This window comes from Macadamia integrifolia, chromosome 3 (assembly GCF_013358625.1).
Source record: "Macadamia integrifolia cultivar HAES 741 chromosome 3, SCU_Mint_v3, whole genome shotgun sequence".
Taxonomy (NCBI): Eukaryota; Viridiplantae; Streptophyta; class Magnoliopsida; order Proteales; family Proteaceae; genus Macadamia; species Macadamia integrifolia.
Window position 1 is genome coordinate 7,046,589 of NC_056559.1, and position 15,351 is coordinate 7,061,939.

The 15,351-nt window shown below is 39.1% G+C and overlaps 1 protein-coding gene and 1 long non-coding RNA gene across 4 annotated transcripts; both read left to right on the forward strand.

Annotated features, from left to right (window-relative positions):
• Positions 1 to 375: 375 nt before the first annotated feature.
• Positions 376 to 14,160, forward strand: LOC122073665 (proteasome assembly chaperone 2-like). 3 transcript variants are annotated; one of them, XM_042638294.1, is made up of 8 exons: positions 376 to 635; positions 834 to 999; positions 1,766 to 1,824; positions 4,780 to 4,898; positions 5,003 to 5,240; positions 11,798 to 11,921; positions 13,625 to 13,728; positions 13,809 to 14,160. In XM_042638294.1, the coding sequence occupies exons 1-7, from the start codon at positions 576 to 578 to the stop codon at positions 13,702 to 13,704; spliced, it is 846 nt and encodes a 281-aa protein (XP_042494228.1). In that variant the 5' UTR covers positions 376 to 575; the 3' UTR covers positions 13,705 to 13,728; positions 13,809 to 14,160. The 3 variants fall into 3 exon arrangements, with proteins under 3 accessions (XP_042494228.1, XP_042494229.1, XP_042494227.1); XM_042638295.1 differs by having other exon boundaries at positions 14,078 to 14,160; XM_042638293.1 differs by having other exon boundaries at positions 377 to 635; positions 13,625 to 14,160.
• Positions 5,249 to 10,078, forward strand: LOC122073667. The gene is made up of 2 exons (XR_006138845.1): positions 5,249 to 7,487; positions 10,049 to 10,078. It is a non-coding gene; the product is annotated as an uncharacterized LOC122073667 (long non-coding RNA).
• Positions 14,161 to 15,351: the final 1,191 nt, after the last annotated feature.

A 15,351-nucleotide genomic window follows, 5' to 3' on the forward strand; every position in this document is an offset into this window, starting at 1 on the left:
TAGAACATGCAAGAACATATGCCTTATGAATCCCACAATATAATCACCCTACTCTATTCCCAAGAAAACCTTTTAATCTAAATACAAATCCCATGTTTACAAACAATACCTCAACAAGAAGTCCATAAATACATAGGCACATAAATAGTACATTAGACCAAAAAAAAAAAAACACAGATTGATTGCATTGTTTGTGTACATTAAATCTGTACATTAATAATAATAATAGGATTTAAAATCTGAAATTGGAATCTAGATTGGTCTCCATCGAATGTATCTAGATCTCTTTGATCAACTTCAATTCAGATCGAATTGAAATCAGGGGAGCTGGACATAAAGGTATTCCTAACGGGTGGACCGGGTGCGTCCGGTTTGTGGGGAAACCGCACCCTTACCAAGCAGAGGAGAAGGGTATCAACTCTGGACTCTGAAGCAAGTGGCACTGAAGAAACCTTCTGAACACTGCGAAAACATCTACATTTAACCAATTCGTAAAGCGCTCTCTGTTAACAACTAACAGCCTTAGCAAGACAACTGCTCCTGTTTGTTTTTGTGTCTGTGCGTCTCTCCAAGTGATGGAATTCATACTCGAAGATGGGAAACACCACCACGAAGAATGCTCCACCCTTATCCTGGTATCCTCAAACATATATGCTTCATCTTATATTAATCTCTCTCTCTCTCTCTCTTCCCATCTATGTATCTGGTCTGCGATTTTCTTTTGTGACATTTAGGGTTTCTATTTTCTTATTGTTTTGCATCTCTTGTTTTTCATATAGATCTTGGATTTGAATGACTATCATGGTTTTGGTTGTGTTTTTTTTTTGGCTCAGCCTGCATTATCCATAGGAAACGTTGGGCAGTTAGCAGTCGATCTATTAGTTTCTTCTATGAGAGCAGATAAAATCGGTTATTTGGATGATCCCTTTGTTCTGCCTTGCGTTGGCAACGACGCCTATGAACCTGTTCCCCGAGGCCTTCTTGCTTTGCCTCTTGAAGGTATTTTTCAAGTTTAACCTTCTCAAAATTTTTTTTTTTGGTTCTCCCTTTCTTCTTTAACCCTTAATATGATCTTAGGATAAACTTTAACATGTTTGTGAAGGATTCTTAGACCTGAAGTTCTTTTAACTTGTGCAAGGGCTTCGCGTATTTTGCTTCTTTATTTTGATGGTGCATTTTCCCCTTATAGTTTCTTGGCGCCTTTAATGGTGAATGGTGGTTACATATCTCAGTTAGAAGATTTTAATGGAACGGCAAGATTAAGGACCACAATCAGTCACAGATTGGTGAACACACATAAAACTCTTACCTGATTTAGATGACCATGTACTGCCGCGTCCACCCAATAAAAATCAGCGTTACTTTGTTTTTTGTTATAGAAGAAAATGCGATTGATCTAGAAGAGTTTAAGACTGGAAATCAATGTTTCTTACCTGCAACTCTGACACTTTTGAGTTATTATTATTTTTTTTTTAATGGGAGTGGGACTTATGATGTATCCCACCTTTTTGTGCATATACCTGTCTTAGTTGTAAGCTGTTGACTGGAAATCCTTGTTGTTCTACGGGAATGCTGTTCTCTTAATTGAATGTATGGTGCTGGGCAATTGAAATTAGAAATTTGAGAAGCCAATTCATACCATAGTTTGGTCTAACTCACTTCTAAGTGGTAATGTTGTGATTCAGGTTTTGATTACTTGCATTTTTCTGATGCTTTTGGTATCTATTAGACAAGCATAGCATAACATTCTACTTTCCGCTTGCAGCTTATGATTCTCCTTCTAACGCACTAACTCTTATCCAGCAAAGATCTCCGGTTGTTAAGGTATTGCCTCAATGTTATTTCTGTCTTGCTAATGTTTGCCATTTGTCATGCACTCATTCCTCCTCTCCCTCAAACCTCCTTCCAAGAAAAAAAAATAAAAAAGTGAGCTAGAAGGAACTCATCAAAGAGATTTTAAGATTTCTCATTCTATATTATACTAAAATTTATTACAACCAAAGGCAGGGAGAAAGAAGAATCTACAGAAGACCAGAACTGCCCCAATTTTTTTTTTGGGGGGGGGGGTTTGGGTGGGTGGTGGGAAGAGATATCCGCACTCACCTCTTGCTTTACTTTGCTTGCTCCTTTGCCATAGATTTCTCCTATATATGCATCCAGTAGATTAAGATATTTTGCAAAGACATAATGTATTGGATATTTGGATCTCTTTGATGAAATGGATTGACATAATTTGATGTAAAATAGGTTTACATTATTTCCATGTTGGGAAAAGTGGCTTAGGATGGCCTTAATGTTATTTATGAATCTAATTTAATATCTTAAAATTAGGTAGAATAGTGTCAATGGGTAGAAATCTTACGTTGTAAGAATAAAATTATTTGTAGAAGTTAGTCATTTAACAAGAAAAGAAAAGGAAAAAAATTAAAATTTGAAGTTAAAACTAATGATAATGTTCACGCTAGGAGTGCTAAATTCCAGTCCGAACCGGTTGGACAGCCCAAAGTGACTGGATGACCCATTGCTGTGATTGGCTTTCAAACCGGGAGGAAAGGGTGAACAACAAACTACGGGAGCTTCTCACTTTCGTCCTACCTCTCTAGCTGGCTTGACTGGGCCTAGGAATGACCATCGGTTGGGGCCAGCCAACAGCCTGAACCAGACCAAATGCTTACTGGTTCGACTTCGGTTTGGTCTTGTTTTAAGAAACCGGTAGAGCAAAAAAAACTGAGACTTTTTTTTTCCCATTAGTGTAATATATATATATATATAGCATGTGTCTACACCTAGACACAAAGGATGCGAAAAGACTTTGCTGCCCCTCATTGAAGATGCTCGCATGCACCCTCCCATTGGCCCCGCCCAATGGCGTGTAACTGCACTAGGAGGTAACATTCTCTTCCCCATATATATATATATATATATAACCGATATCGGACCGATACAAATCTGTCAAGGAAAACCGGAACCGGACCGAAACCAAACTCTACCGTACTGGTTCATCTTGGCCCAAAACCGGACCGGACCAGACCAGCTGATTGACATTCCTATTTCACTCATACTTCCCTTCTTGCTCACAGAGCTCTCTTAATTTACATTTATTCTTATAGCTTGTCCTTTTTTTTTTCTTTTTCTTTTTTCCTCTTTCGTTGAGGTTGGGTCTTTTGAAGATGGTTAACTCTTGTGTCGTCTCCTCACACCCACCCACCCACCCCACCCCAACCCCCCCCCCTCCCACAAAAAAAAATATCATGGGGATTTGGTTGTGGTAATTTAGCTCCTTGCATATGTAGGGTCTAGTTGCAAGTTTTTTGTCCATGGGACCCTCCCAAATTTTTGGTATGGGCATCATTTATAGAGTGCCTAGTCATGTTGTTGTTGATGAATGAAGAAGTTTGAGGTTCTAACGATGACTTCCACAATTTTTTTAATTATGGATGATGTCAAATGCCAAAGCCATGTGTTTTGCTTGGCCATAATTTTAGAGGAAAGAACAATGTTCAAATTTCCTTTTGGGTGAACAGTTTTGTGACAGCAGTTCAATCTGCATGATGGTTTCAGCTGAGGAGTCTCCTCTCCAGCTTTGATTATTTCACTCTAATTTATTTTGTGTGTGCTTCTTCTATTTTAAGATACTAACTCAGTGGTTACTCTTGCTTTAATAAGAAGATATTATTTGCCTAAAAAATGCAATTTCAATTAAGATTTTAAGTTATTTGGTGTCACTTCAAGTTGGTCTGATATTTATGTTTGGTACCACTCATCATCCAAAGGGAAACAGGTTCTTAGAGTCATTCATTCTGTTCCACAGAATCTTCTGCTGTTTCACTTCAGCTTTCTGCCTTCTGAGAGATGTTCGGGTCCCTGACCGACCAACTTACTCTGAAACCCTTTCCACTAGAGTCCAGGTTTGAGGCAGACAATAAGTTTGCACCCAAAGATAAGTCAAGGGTTTCCACTCAATTATGCATAAAATACTCACTCCTTAATATTAAGAGTTTCTCCTGTTGGCATTCTTTGAATAATTGAATTTCTGACCACGAAATGCCTCAAAATAGATCAGAGTGCATTATATGATCTGATTAGTTTGCTTGGCCAAGATGAACTTGCTAGAAAAAGGGTGTGTGTGTGTGTGTGTGTGTGTGTGAGTGATATCATCATTCCTGTGGGAGTAGCCTGAAAGCCTTCTGGACCACCTCCATGGTTGGTCTTTCAAAGCAAAAGACTGACTTTCCTTGACCACAGTAAAGATAAGGGGAGAAAGGGAAGGGAATATCTTTGTTGAATAGCTGTGTAACTTCGCAAGGCATCACCGGAAGCAAAAATAAAAGATATTAATCCAATTCCTCCCACATAACTAAGGGGGTATTCTAGGGAGTCCTAGGCAACAGATTTGTATACCTTCTCCATGCCAAGCTTGCAGAAGCTTGGGTCCCCCCTGATTGGCGCTAAGAATCAATTCATTCCATAGGAAGGGAGCCTGAATGTGTCCTTCCACAGAAATATGATTCTCCCCAGCACAAGAAGGGAGAACCTTAGTACCAATTTTCATAAGCTACTGTGTGATTTGTACAAGGTCCATTTAATTGGGGAAACCGGCACTGTGCATGGTGAGCTCATAGCTCCCTGTGGGTGGAGTCCACTTCTAGTGTTTTTATGCTTAAAAGAACAAACTCATGGGCAATGGTTGACTTTATTTTTATTTTTCTAAGAAAAACCACTGATCCTTTTCCCTTGAAGTACTAAATTATTATCTTAATGGCTAATCAACAATGACAGGGAATGATGGTTGAATTTGCAAAGAATTTGGCCAATTTTGCAGCATCCACTGGGAAGAAGCATGTTATTATTCTTTCTAGCTTAGACTCAGGGAAACGGCAAAAACTTGATATGTTAAGGTATGTGAATGGTAACCTGCAATCTGTTTGTACTGGAATATCTCTCCGTCATTGCCTAAGCTTTGACTTTTGTGCTTTTCCTGGGCATTATTCCTTTGTCTCAGCGAAATGCAGATTTATTACCTTTCAACCGTCAATAGCGATGGAACAGATAATGATTGTGAAAGGATAGGATGGAAAAAGCTGCAAGAGTACAATCCTCTTCAAAGGAGCTGGAAGTATCTTGATGATTTAGCGAAAGGAGAATCTTTGTTAGAGGATAATTTGTCTATCGAGGATGAACTGGGAGATGAGGACTATTTCCCCAGTTTGCCTTTTTCTGCAATATTCTCTTGCTGCAAGGTTTTGTTTTGTTTTTATTATAAGTTCATTGCTAGGTATTGTTTTGAAGTCCAACAATGTTAAACTATAATGTAGCAGTGTAGTCATTGAACTACAACATAGTAGGGTCAGCATGTGATGTGATCCTTGCGGGGGGTGATTCAGCACTAGCTGCTAGTGACTGGATGGGTTTCGTCAAAGTCTAATGTTCCTTAGAGATATTCTTACCTTATCAAGAGATCTAGATCCTTGAGTGTGGGCGAGGGATATTTCCTCCCTATGGAGGCTTGAAGCTAGATGATCTAAAGCTAATTTGTTTGCAACGGATGAGTGGAGTGGTTGTGGTTATATGTAATGGTTTGTTCTTTTATGTGCTTCTACTATATTTTCTTGAAACTTCCTGTTCTTTTCAATGATAAATACCTGGCTGATCCTGGGTGAAAAAGGTCAGAAACCATGAAGTGAAGTTCTTGAATTATTTTGGTATCAATGCTGGATTGTCTTGGATGATCTCGGTCGACTTAAGACCATGGCTAGTTCTATGGTTTCTTTCTAATATACTTAATATTTTGACCATAGTTTTCAAGGCATTGAGGCTCTTTCTCAGCTCCAAGGCAACAACACGTCCCGTTGGCACTTCACAAGTTTATGTTGATTTATGTTTGTTGTTTTGTTTTTTTTATTATACTTATATCTTATCCTATGCTTTGTTTATTTTATTTTTTTCTTCTTCTTGTATTAGGTCATTACTAGCATAATTATATCAAATTGCATTATGCATAATTATATAAAATTATCATTGCTATATTACATATAGTCATATACTACATGCTTAGACAGGTGCCTTGTCGCCTAGGCACCCCTCCAACGCCTTAGGTCGCCTAGTCGCCTTGACAAATATGATTTTAACATTTTTTAAGGCCAGTGGTAATCCATAATAATTCTGTTTTATTATAAATAATGTTGTTCTCACATATGAGGCGCTAAACTTAGATAGTATAAGCTGGTTTATTGCTTTGTATTTCTTCATAAAGAAGCTTCTGCTCTATTTTTTTTTTTGGGATGGAATGTAATTGCTAGTCAATTTGGCCTGTTTCATGCTTTATTATCTCTTTTCAGAATTTTTATGGTCAATTTTATTTTCGTTGCACACCCTTCAATCTTTTGAACTATTTACTCTTTAAGGCTTTAAGCTATGTGAGCTCCCAATCAAAAGTGTTCAAAGATACCAAAATATGTAATATCCCTACTGCAGGTATCCAACCCCAAGTAAGGATCAACAAACAACTCCTATAACACTACTGTAGGTACAGATATCAAAATATGTAATAGCCCTCAAAACAATAACAAAATAACTTCCTAATAATCACAATATCAATAACTAACAGTGGCCGATATCCTAGCTTAAGAAACACAACTGAAATGGACTAAAACAACTAATCGGTTAGGGCCAGATTAGGTTAAAACTCAGAAAATTATGTCATAAACAAAACCTCTGAAAAAAAGCTCTATTAGGTTCAATATTACTATCGAATGGAGGGATATATGGAGATCTAAAACATAAAGAACAACTTGAGTTGATGGATGGATCAGGAGATAGGACAACTCTAGATTTAGGGTAGAGTTTGAGAGAGTATTGATTTCTTAGCAACTACGCCTCAGATGGCCCTATTTTAATGTGGAAGTAGGTTACAAGGTAACTACCCCCATTGTATTACAACTCCAACAAAACAAATAAGACTCACTAACTAGCTTGACAATAATCAGAAATAAACCCAGGAGAACAATAGGGAAATAACCACCAAATATCCCTAAAGGACTCAAGACTGAAGCAACAACAAAACCCAAACTGATAGGAGAGAGAAGAACCTGCAATAGGGCTGGAGAGAGAGCTGCAGCTGTAGCTGTGTAGCTCAGAGCTGCAACTGGGGTCGATTGTAGGCCCCAGCAAGGATACAAAGACCCCAAAGTTGAAGGTCTTCTGATGGATGGTTTGCTAGATATGTACTTTCTTGATTTCAGCCCTAAGTGAGAGAAAACTGAGGGAATCTTCAAGATCTGTAGTAGGGCTGCTTGGGCAGCAAGAAGGAGAGGATAGATTGGGTGGCTGTGAACACTCTCTAAAAAGGACTTATAGATCAGAGGTTAATTGGGGAAGGAAGAGGAGATCGATCTCTCTCCTAATTCCTCTAAGGGTGTTGGTCGATTCTGTTTTGGGGGGATCTGAACAGGTCTGATTTTGTCACTAACAGTAAACAGTAACAGTAGGTAATGATAGCAGCAGAAAATAAGAGAAAAGGAAAGAAAAGAAACAAGACAAGTGTGGGTGGGATTGGCTATCTTGGCCTAGGCATCTCACCAACAGTTATCCCGGCTGTTTAAGCAATTGACTGCAATCATTCATTATTCAAATTTGAGAATTTAGAGTACATTGGCTCCTTCATATATAAAGGGCAGATTAGCAATCATACCCTAACTTGGAGTTACTCCAAGTAGGAATAGACATTACATAATAGGAGTTGTACTCCAAATAGGACTAGACTAGAACTCCAACATGGAGTAAGTAACTACTATTCATCAACTAAGAGCCTCTAATGCGCTGTTATAATTGATGGGCCCAATGGGCCTTATTAAATTAACTAAGAACTTAATGAAATAAGTGAAGGTCAATGGGCCCAATGTGCCCTTTTTCCCTTTGAAATAACTTAATGTATTCCTAGCCACCTAAGTGACCTTAAGTGGGCTGTAAGTGGGGATCGATTAGCCCACTTTGGGCTGGTCGCTCCTCCTGTGGCAACCCATGATGGATGTGGATCCCATGATGGATGTGGATCTAGGATCTACATCAACTCGCCCCCTCTTAGAAAAAATTCGTCCTCAAATATTGTAGTGTGAGAAAGAATGCCACATAGTGTACGTCCATTAGCAATCCATAAACAAATTCAGGCAACTCCTTAATCACATGGATGTAGTCGTAGAGGCATGGTTGATGGTCTTCAAGATATTTTGAGGGAATGATGTAGTCCACGTGCTCAACCTTAACATCTTCAATGGCGTCCATGGGATCGTCTTCTAGTTCTCCTTGCACGTGCTCTTGCTCCATCTTAGGCTTTTCAAGTTCTTCTTCAGTGTTTGTATCCTCATTAGGGTTTGTGTCCTCATTAGTGTTGGCCATCCAATACTACCATCTTTGGGTTGGCTTCAAGTGCAATAATGAAGGAGTTGGTGTTCTGTTGGTAGGGGCAAAATTTGGCAACGTGACCAAAACCTTTGCAATGGTAACACTTGATTTCTCCTTCTTTGTAAGTCATTGGTGCTTGCCCCTTGTCCAACGTGGCTGGTGGAACTTTGTTTAGAGCAATGGCTGTCTTTCCATTAGTCATGTGGTCCTTATAATCATGAACTAATGAGTTAGGAATGTCGAGGAATTGATTTGAGCAGGTCTTCCGTCTCGAAGGATTTTTCAATGCATGCATTCAATGATGGCAATTCGATCACCCCAAGTTTATCACGAATATCAGGTCGTAACCCCAATTTAAATCGGGATATAAGCAGTTCTTCATCTTCATGATATGCACCTATTCGTGAAAGTAAATCATTAAACTTATTAATATATTCTTTTACAGTCAGGGTTCCTTGTTTGAGAGTGTTGAGTCATAAAGATGGCGTCGGTATGTTGGAGGTAGATATCTCTCACTGAGTATGAGTTTGAGTTCTTCCCTTGCGAGGCTCTCTATGTCCACGTATGAGTTTACTCTCTTCAATTTTCCACCAATCCTTAGCACCACCTGTCAGCTTAGTGATAGCTAGTTGGACCTTTCTTTCTTCAGACATATGATAGTATGGTACCATCAGAAGTAATCATCAAAAGAGTTCAGGCACTTGTGGAAGTAGAGGGGATCATGATTTCCATTATATTCCTTCAGTTCCAACTTTACCTTATGTGTATCATCATAGTGGAATTGGTTACCCTCATATTCATCAAACTCTTCTCCTCAAATTGGTATGTTCCTTCGAGCTTGAAAAGTGAACCTTCTTGGTACAACATTAGTATTGTTGATTGTGTTGGACTGAGCAGCCATAATCCCTTTCAGTTCTGATATTTGTTGATCTATATTGTCCATTCTGGTAGTCATTGCTTGGAGGGATTTCATCACATCCTCCAATGTAATTTTTTTGGAGCTTTCTTCAACCATAGCTCTGATACCACTTAATGTAGAAGTAGGTTACATGGTAACTACCCCCATTGTATTACAACTTCAAACAAAACAAATAAGACTCACTAACTAGCTTGACAATAATCAGAAATAAACTCAAGAGAACAATAGGGAAATAATCAGCAAATATCCCTCAAGGACTCAAGACTGAAGCAACAACAAAACCCAACTCAAAACCCAAACCTATAGGAGAGAGAAGAACCTGCGATAGGGCTGGAGAGAGAGAGCTGCAGCTGTAGCTGTGGAGCTCAGAATGAGCTGCAACTGGGGTCGATTGTAGGCCCCAACAAGGGTACAAAACCCCCAAGTTGAAGGTCTTCTGATGGCTGTTTTGCAAGATATGTACTTTCTTGATTTCAGCCCTAAGTGAGAGAAGGCTGAGGGAATCTTCAAGATCTGTAGTAGGGCTGCTTGGGCAGCAAGAAGAAGATGATCAAGTGATCCTTGGGTGGCTGTGAACACTCTCTAAAAAGGACCTGCAGATCAGAGGTTAATTGGGGAAGGAAGACTTGATCGATCTCTCTCCTAATTCCTCTAGGAGTGCTGGTCGATTCTGTCTTTGGGGATCTGAACAGATCTGATTTTGTCACTAACAGTAAACAGTAACAGTAGGTAATGACAGCAGCAGAAAATGAGAGAAAAGGAACAAATCCATGGAAAGAGTCTGTCTTTCTGTCCCAGGCATTACTTATTACAAAAAAGGAAACATAAACTAAGGAAACAAATCCTTCTAGAAGCCTCCAATTGATGGCTGCTTTGTCTTTCTATCCCAAGCATTACTAAGGACAAGAAATCTTCCCTATGATTTGGGTTTGAGGGACCCAAAAACCCCCAATCCATGTGGGTCGGTCCATTAATTTTGGTGATGGATCTCCTTTTTTGTTATAGCAAATACCAACAAATACGAAAATAAACAAACACAGACCCGCACAACACAGAGATTTAACGAGGTTCACACACTGATGTGGTGTGCTACGTCCTCGAGTGAAGAAGAAGATGCTTCACTATGTAGAAGAGAGGTTACACCCAAATAGCGGCAAGAAATCTCGCTCTGAAACCCTAGCTTGAAAAACCCACCAAACCTTGCTCAACAAGACGATAGTACATTATATACTCCTCCAAGTCGTAGATCGATCCATCAGGTCGCGATCGATTGGGTTGAACCATATTGCGGGGCTATGCCCCGCACCCCCATATGAGATTAATGCTAACCTCCGAGCTTTGGGCTTATCAGCCCAACCCCTCTGCTTCCATCATAGATCTCAGAAAAAAATCCCATTTGGGTCGCTACCAAAATATGTTGGAGGGGGTCATTCTTCAAAACGGGTTTAAGAATTCGAGACAAACTTGACACTTTTGATTCTTGTGGCCGATGTATTGTTTGCCGAAGAATCGATCTACATCAAGTATTTTTTTTTTTTAAACAAGTGTGATGTTGATCGATTCTTTGGCAAAGTATTACATCAGCCGCAAGAATAAAAAAGGTGGTCTATCACCTTAATTAGTGGACCAATCTATTGGACCATCAGGTGAACTAGCTTGTGCTGGGCCAGCCACTATGGCTAAGGTTTTTTGGGTCCCTCAAACCCAAAATTGTGGGGCTGCCCTGCCTTGGACAGCAAGCTATTCACAACTCACAAGATATGAAGGAAGATCGTTTGAAGTTTCTTTTAGAAGATTGATCTGATTATATATATATATATATATTTTATTACATTCCTTTTGGTTATTCTTGTAGAAGAAAGATCTCAACTGTTGGAGGCTTTTTAGTCTCTGTTTCCTTTTCTATTTTTGTTTCCTTTTTATATTCTTACTTTCTTTTGAGGCAACAACCTTGCCTATATGATGTAATCGCGACTCTTAAGAGTCCCCCACGATTTGAAGATGAATAAAAGTTTGCTTTGTGCATCCCCATTATCCTGAGTGAGGCTAAGACCAAGATAGTCTGCAATAGGTGAGAGCCACGGATGTGAGAGCCATTATTCCCAAACTGTTCTTTTGGGATATAGTTCCTTCCATACCACCTTGTGTTCGATGGTAATATCTCCCTTTACTGTCCTCTATTTCTGTGGTTCTTGGTTATAATTATTTTTCTCTGTTTGGACCTAATTTGTCCTTGGCCAATTGGTTTATATTAGCTCCTACTGCTGTGTCCTTTTAAGTTGTTAGGTCACTGCTATTAGTTCTACTGTGATTGTAATAGAGTTGTTTTACTACTGTTTGAGGTTGTTCTCATATACTATATCTGTGCCTGCAGTAATGTTTTATTTGTTTGTTTGTGATCCTATTCTGGGGTTCAGTCACTTGTGATTTAGCCTTACATTAAAGGGGAATCTGTCTCATGAAAGCTTTCTTTTTCAGGCAAAAGGTTTGAAGGTCACTTGCATATTAAGCTACTGTTCAGAAGGAGATAACATTCCTGATTCTCTGCAGTTGGCAGAGGCAGCATGCAAACTTTTGAGGATAGGCAGTGACAGTTTCCGAGGTGAGTTTGTTTAGTTTTAACCTTTCACATGTTGTATGTTCTGGTTGGGGATGTTCATTCTGGAGAATGGAAATGGGTGAACAAAGGCAATGATTATGGTTTAACAGCAGACAAGTAGATCCTTGAGCTATAAACTCCTAATGAACATTGTTTGGTGCAAGTCTCCCATTCTTATTCTTGTTTTCTTCAAATTCTTGTGCATAAGTGGGTACACAAGGTGAAACTGGATTTCTGTATCTGCCTTTCTGGGTCTCTTTGTCATTTTTTACCTACATTAGAAACTTAGGTGATATACCTTCACTTCACCACATCCTGCTTGCATGTTAGGGCATATTACAGGTTGGATCTGTAAAGTTTTTGAGTCCGTATGTGAAACCATATCTGATCCAAGATGCAGACTGACCCTAAATATTGATTGACGTTCAAGATTTGGTAATTTATAATACCTGTGTATAAGCTTTTTATATGTAAGATATACTTGGCTACCAATCCTGTCAGGCCCTGAATCCAGATCTGAATAAGCTCTCACATGTGATCTTGAATCTGACTCAAATTAGATCTAGTTTCAAGATCCAGACTTGGCTAAATTGGATGTTTGTAGGAACAGATCTTAGATATGACATGCTTCATCTTATGCCCCAATGGACATGGTTCTGAATCACTAGACGGGCAAGCCTTCTCTTGTAGGTGGAATAAGCTGAGAATCATTTTAAATATGATCTTATTAACTGTTTTATACCTCACCTTTCCCTTGATGCATTAGCTTGGTTTTAGATTTATGTAAGACTTTAATATTCTCCACCTGGTCTCTTTTCTGGAAAATGCCCAACCCACTTATCTAGAAGGGTAAATTGGTGCACATGAATAAGGAAAAAAACTGAATGAACATGAACTGTATTAGGGTCCTCTAATCCTTGATTTGAGATATGTTGGGGTAATTTAATACCGTATGTGGTATATAGCGTAACACACGTACAGTAAATTTGATGTATCAATGAATGTACACTTGTGAAAGACCATGTGATATTGTTCCTCAATTGATAAATTTTAGTAGTATTTATGATAGTTATATGGCCATAGGCGACCAGAGAATGAGGTAACTTGTCGCCTTACATGTCTAGGAGCCCAGATCATTCTGAGTCAGAAAATGAAGAAAATAAGGGTAAAAGAGTGGGGGAAAGTAAAAAAAGGGAAGTAGGAAAAGGAATTTAAAAAGGAGGAAAAAACAAACCAGTTACTGGAATCAGCATGGGGGCATATTTTTCTTAAATATGGCGATTGCCTTGGGAACCTTGGCCTCACGTAGTTATTGTCTATCACCTTGACTACCATGTATTAGCACAACAAATAGAAGAAGGTGGAATTGTATATCTATGTACTGAATGTGCAATTACCTAGTGAGGCCTCACCTAGACCCATTGGACTGGCTGGTTGTCTTGCCTTGACAACCCTAAAAGGACCAAATATTTTCCTTTCCCTTCTTCATTGCCCAAGTTATAATTGTTAATGAAACCCATCTGCGCAAAATATCTTTATACTATAGTCTTTTCTTCCCCCCCCCCCCCCCCCTGTGGAAATGGTATTGTTGTCCATCAGTCCTCCAGCTTAAGACCATGTGAAACAAACCTGATTATTAGAGTAAAATGGTGAATGCCTGAAAAGTTTATTATTCAGCACTTATTGGTTCTGATTGGTTTGCACAGGAAATGAAGGTGGTGGATGGGTGATTCCGTTATCATGGAAGACCGTGTATGGGCCGCCTCCAGACATGTCACTCTTCTAGGACATAATGACTTGATCTGAATTGGTAAAATTCTCATACGGTACGGAGTCAATATTATTTCAAATTGGAAGAGTTATTTCCTTTCTGATTTTTTTTTTCTTAAGATCTCAACAAGATTTGGATCTGGCAAGAGAAAAAGAAATATATGGAAGATAAGGAAAGATGAGGACATAATTATGGGTCTACTGATGTCTTAGAACAGAATAGTGTGCAAAAATGACATCATAAAGAAATGAAATTTGAAATGAGCATATTTTGTGAAGATGGATTCACAAATATTAGATTTCAAATTTAGGCATCTTTGGCGTCCTTCTAGAGCAGCAGGGGTTTTGCCTTGTGTTTACTTCTGATTTTCAAATTGTATGCATATCAGGTTATCGATGGAGACAAGATCACCTGTGTATTAAAAAAATTGCAAATTTCTTTTATCAATGAATGTTACTGCCTGTCTGAATACTGCTATTGCCTACATTTATGGCTGAGGTCTTGATTGTGAGAAGAATAAATAAAAGGCCGAGGTCTTTGATTCATTGTCTGTTACTGAATGTGCCAGTACCCAACCTCAAAGCTTGTTCAATAGTACCCAATCCATGGACACTCCTCCCTTGTGCTGTGTCAAGGTAAGCCAACTCCAACCCCGCCCTCCCCCCCCTCCAAAAAAAAAAAAAAGTATGATCTAATTGGACATTAGTCAAATCAAGGTGAATTTGTGAGGGCAACTTTCCAGCCCTACTGGAAGCTTCACTCCCCGGGGTGAGGAAAAGGGGGACATGGTGGGAGAAGATGGATTGATCATCAGTGGAAGTGGAAGAAGCAGAATGCTGAGCATGGGGGAGTGTCATTATCTGATGACGGAAAGAGTTTGGATCCTTAGCTCTTTGTTTTCATGCTCTAGGTTTGATAGTTCAACTGTTTTGAGTCCGTGAGTCATATCCCTCTTAGCATGGTTGCACCAGTCTAGCATCACCCCTGATGACACAATAAATGACAAGTACTGGTAGGGATGGTTTGTGTTTTTTCCCCTTCTTCCCCAAAGAATCTTTGTACTTGGGTTGTTTGTGTCTCTTTATCAGATGTCTCTCCTATTTCAACCACACGAGGATGTTATAGACATGGCAGATTCATATCATTCATAGGATAAAGCAGGCAGGAAGGGCTTGTCTGGATTGGTTGTATTTTTACTGGCTCTGTTTGTTTCAATTGAGGTTTCTAGAAGTAGAGTAAAATAGGGGATTTTTTTCCCCACCTCTGGGCGCAAAATAGTTTTTCCTAGTATAGAACTTTACTATACTTCATTAAACATCTGATGAAACAAACTCTGACAAGAAATTTTATGCCCTTTCTTTTAGCTCCACCTGTTTTTTCCAAAAAAAAAAAAAGATTTCTGCCCTCCTATTCTTACTTTTTAGCCCCAAAGTAAGATTCTGTTATTAAAGCCACTCATTGCTTCCCTGCAGAGGATTTTTGTGTTATAGGCACATGTAAGGAGTGGAGATTTTTGCATGGAACTAGTGAAAACAGAAGCAAAAAGCAATCATATTCCTGTTTTTCAAGATGTCTAAGTTTCCACTTCACCTGCGTTGAAGGAACTTTTCTTCACTGAATGGCTTGATGGTGCTTGGATGAGAACCAGGGCATTTTTTTTAA

Bases quoted from the DNA above. Each gene is read 5' to 3' on its own strand.
- LOC122073665 (XM_042638294.1), top strand. From the start codon at position 576: ATGGAATTCATACTCGAAGATGGGAAACACCACCACGAAGAATGCTCC. The intron at 5,241-11,797 runs GTTTTGTTTTGT...TTTCTTTTTCAG, and splicing joins CAATATTCTCTTGCTGCAAG to GCAAAAGGTTTGAAGGTCAC. The intron at 11,922-13,624 runs GTGAGTTTGTTT...TGGTTTGCACAG, and splicing joins AGGCAGTGACAGTTTCCGAG to GAAATGAAGGTGGTGGATGG.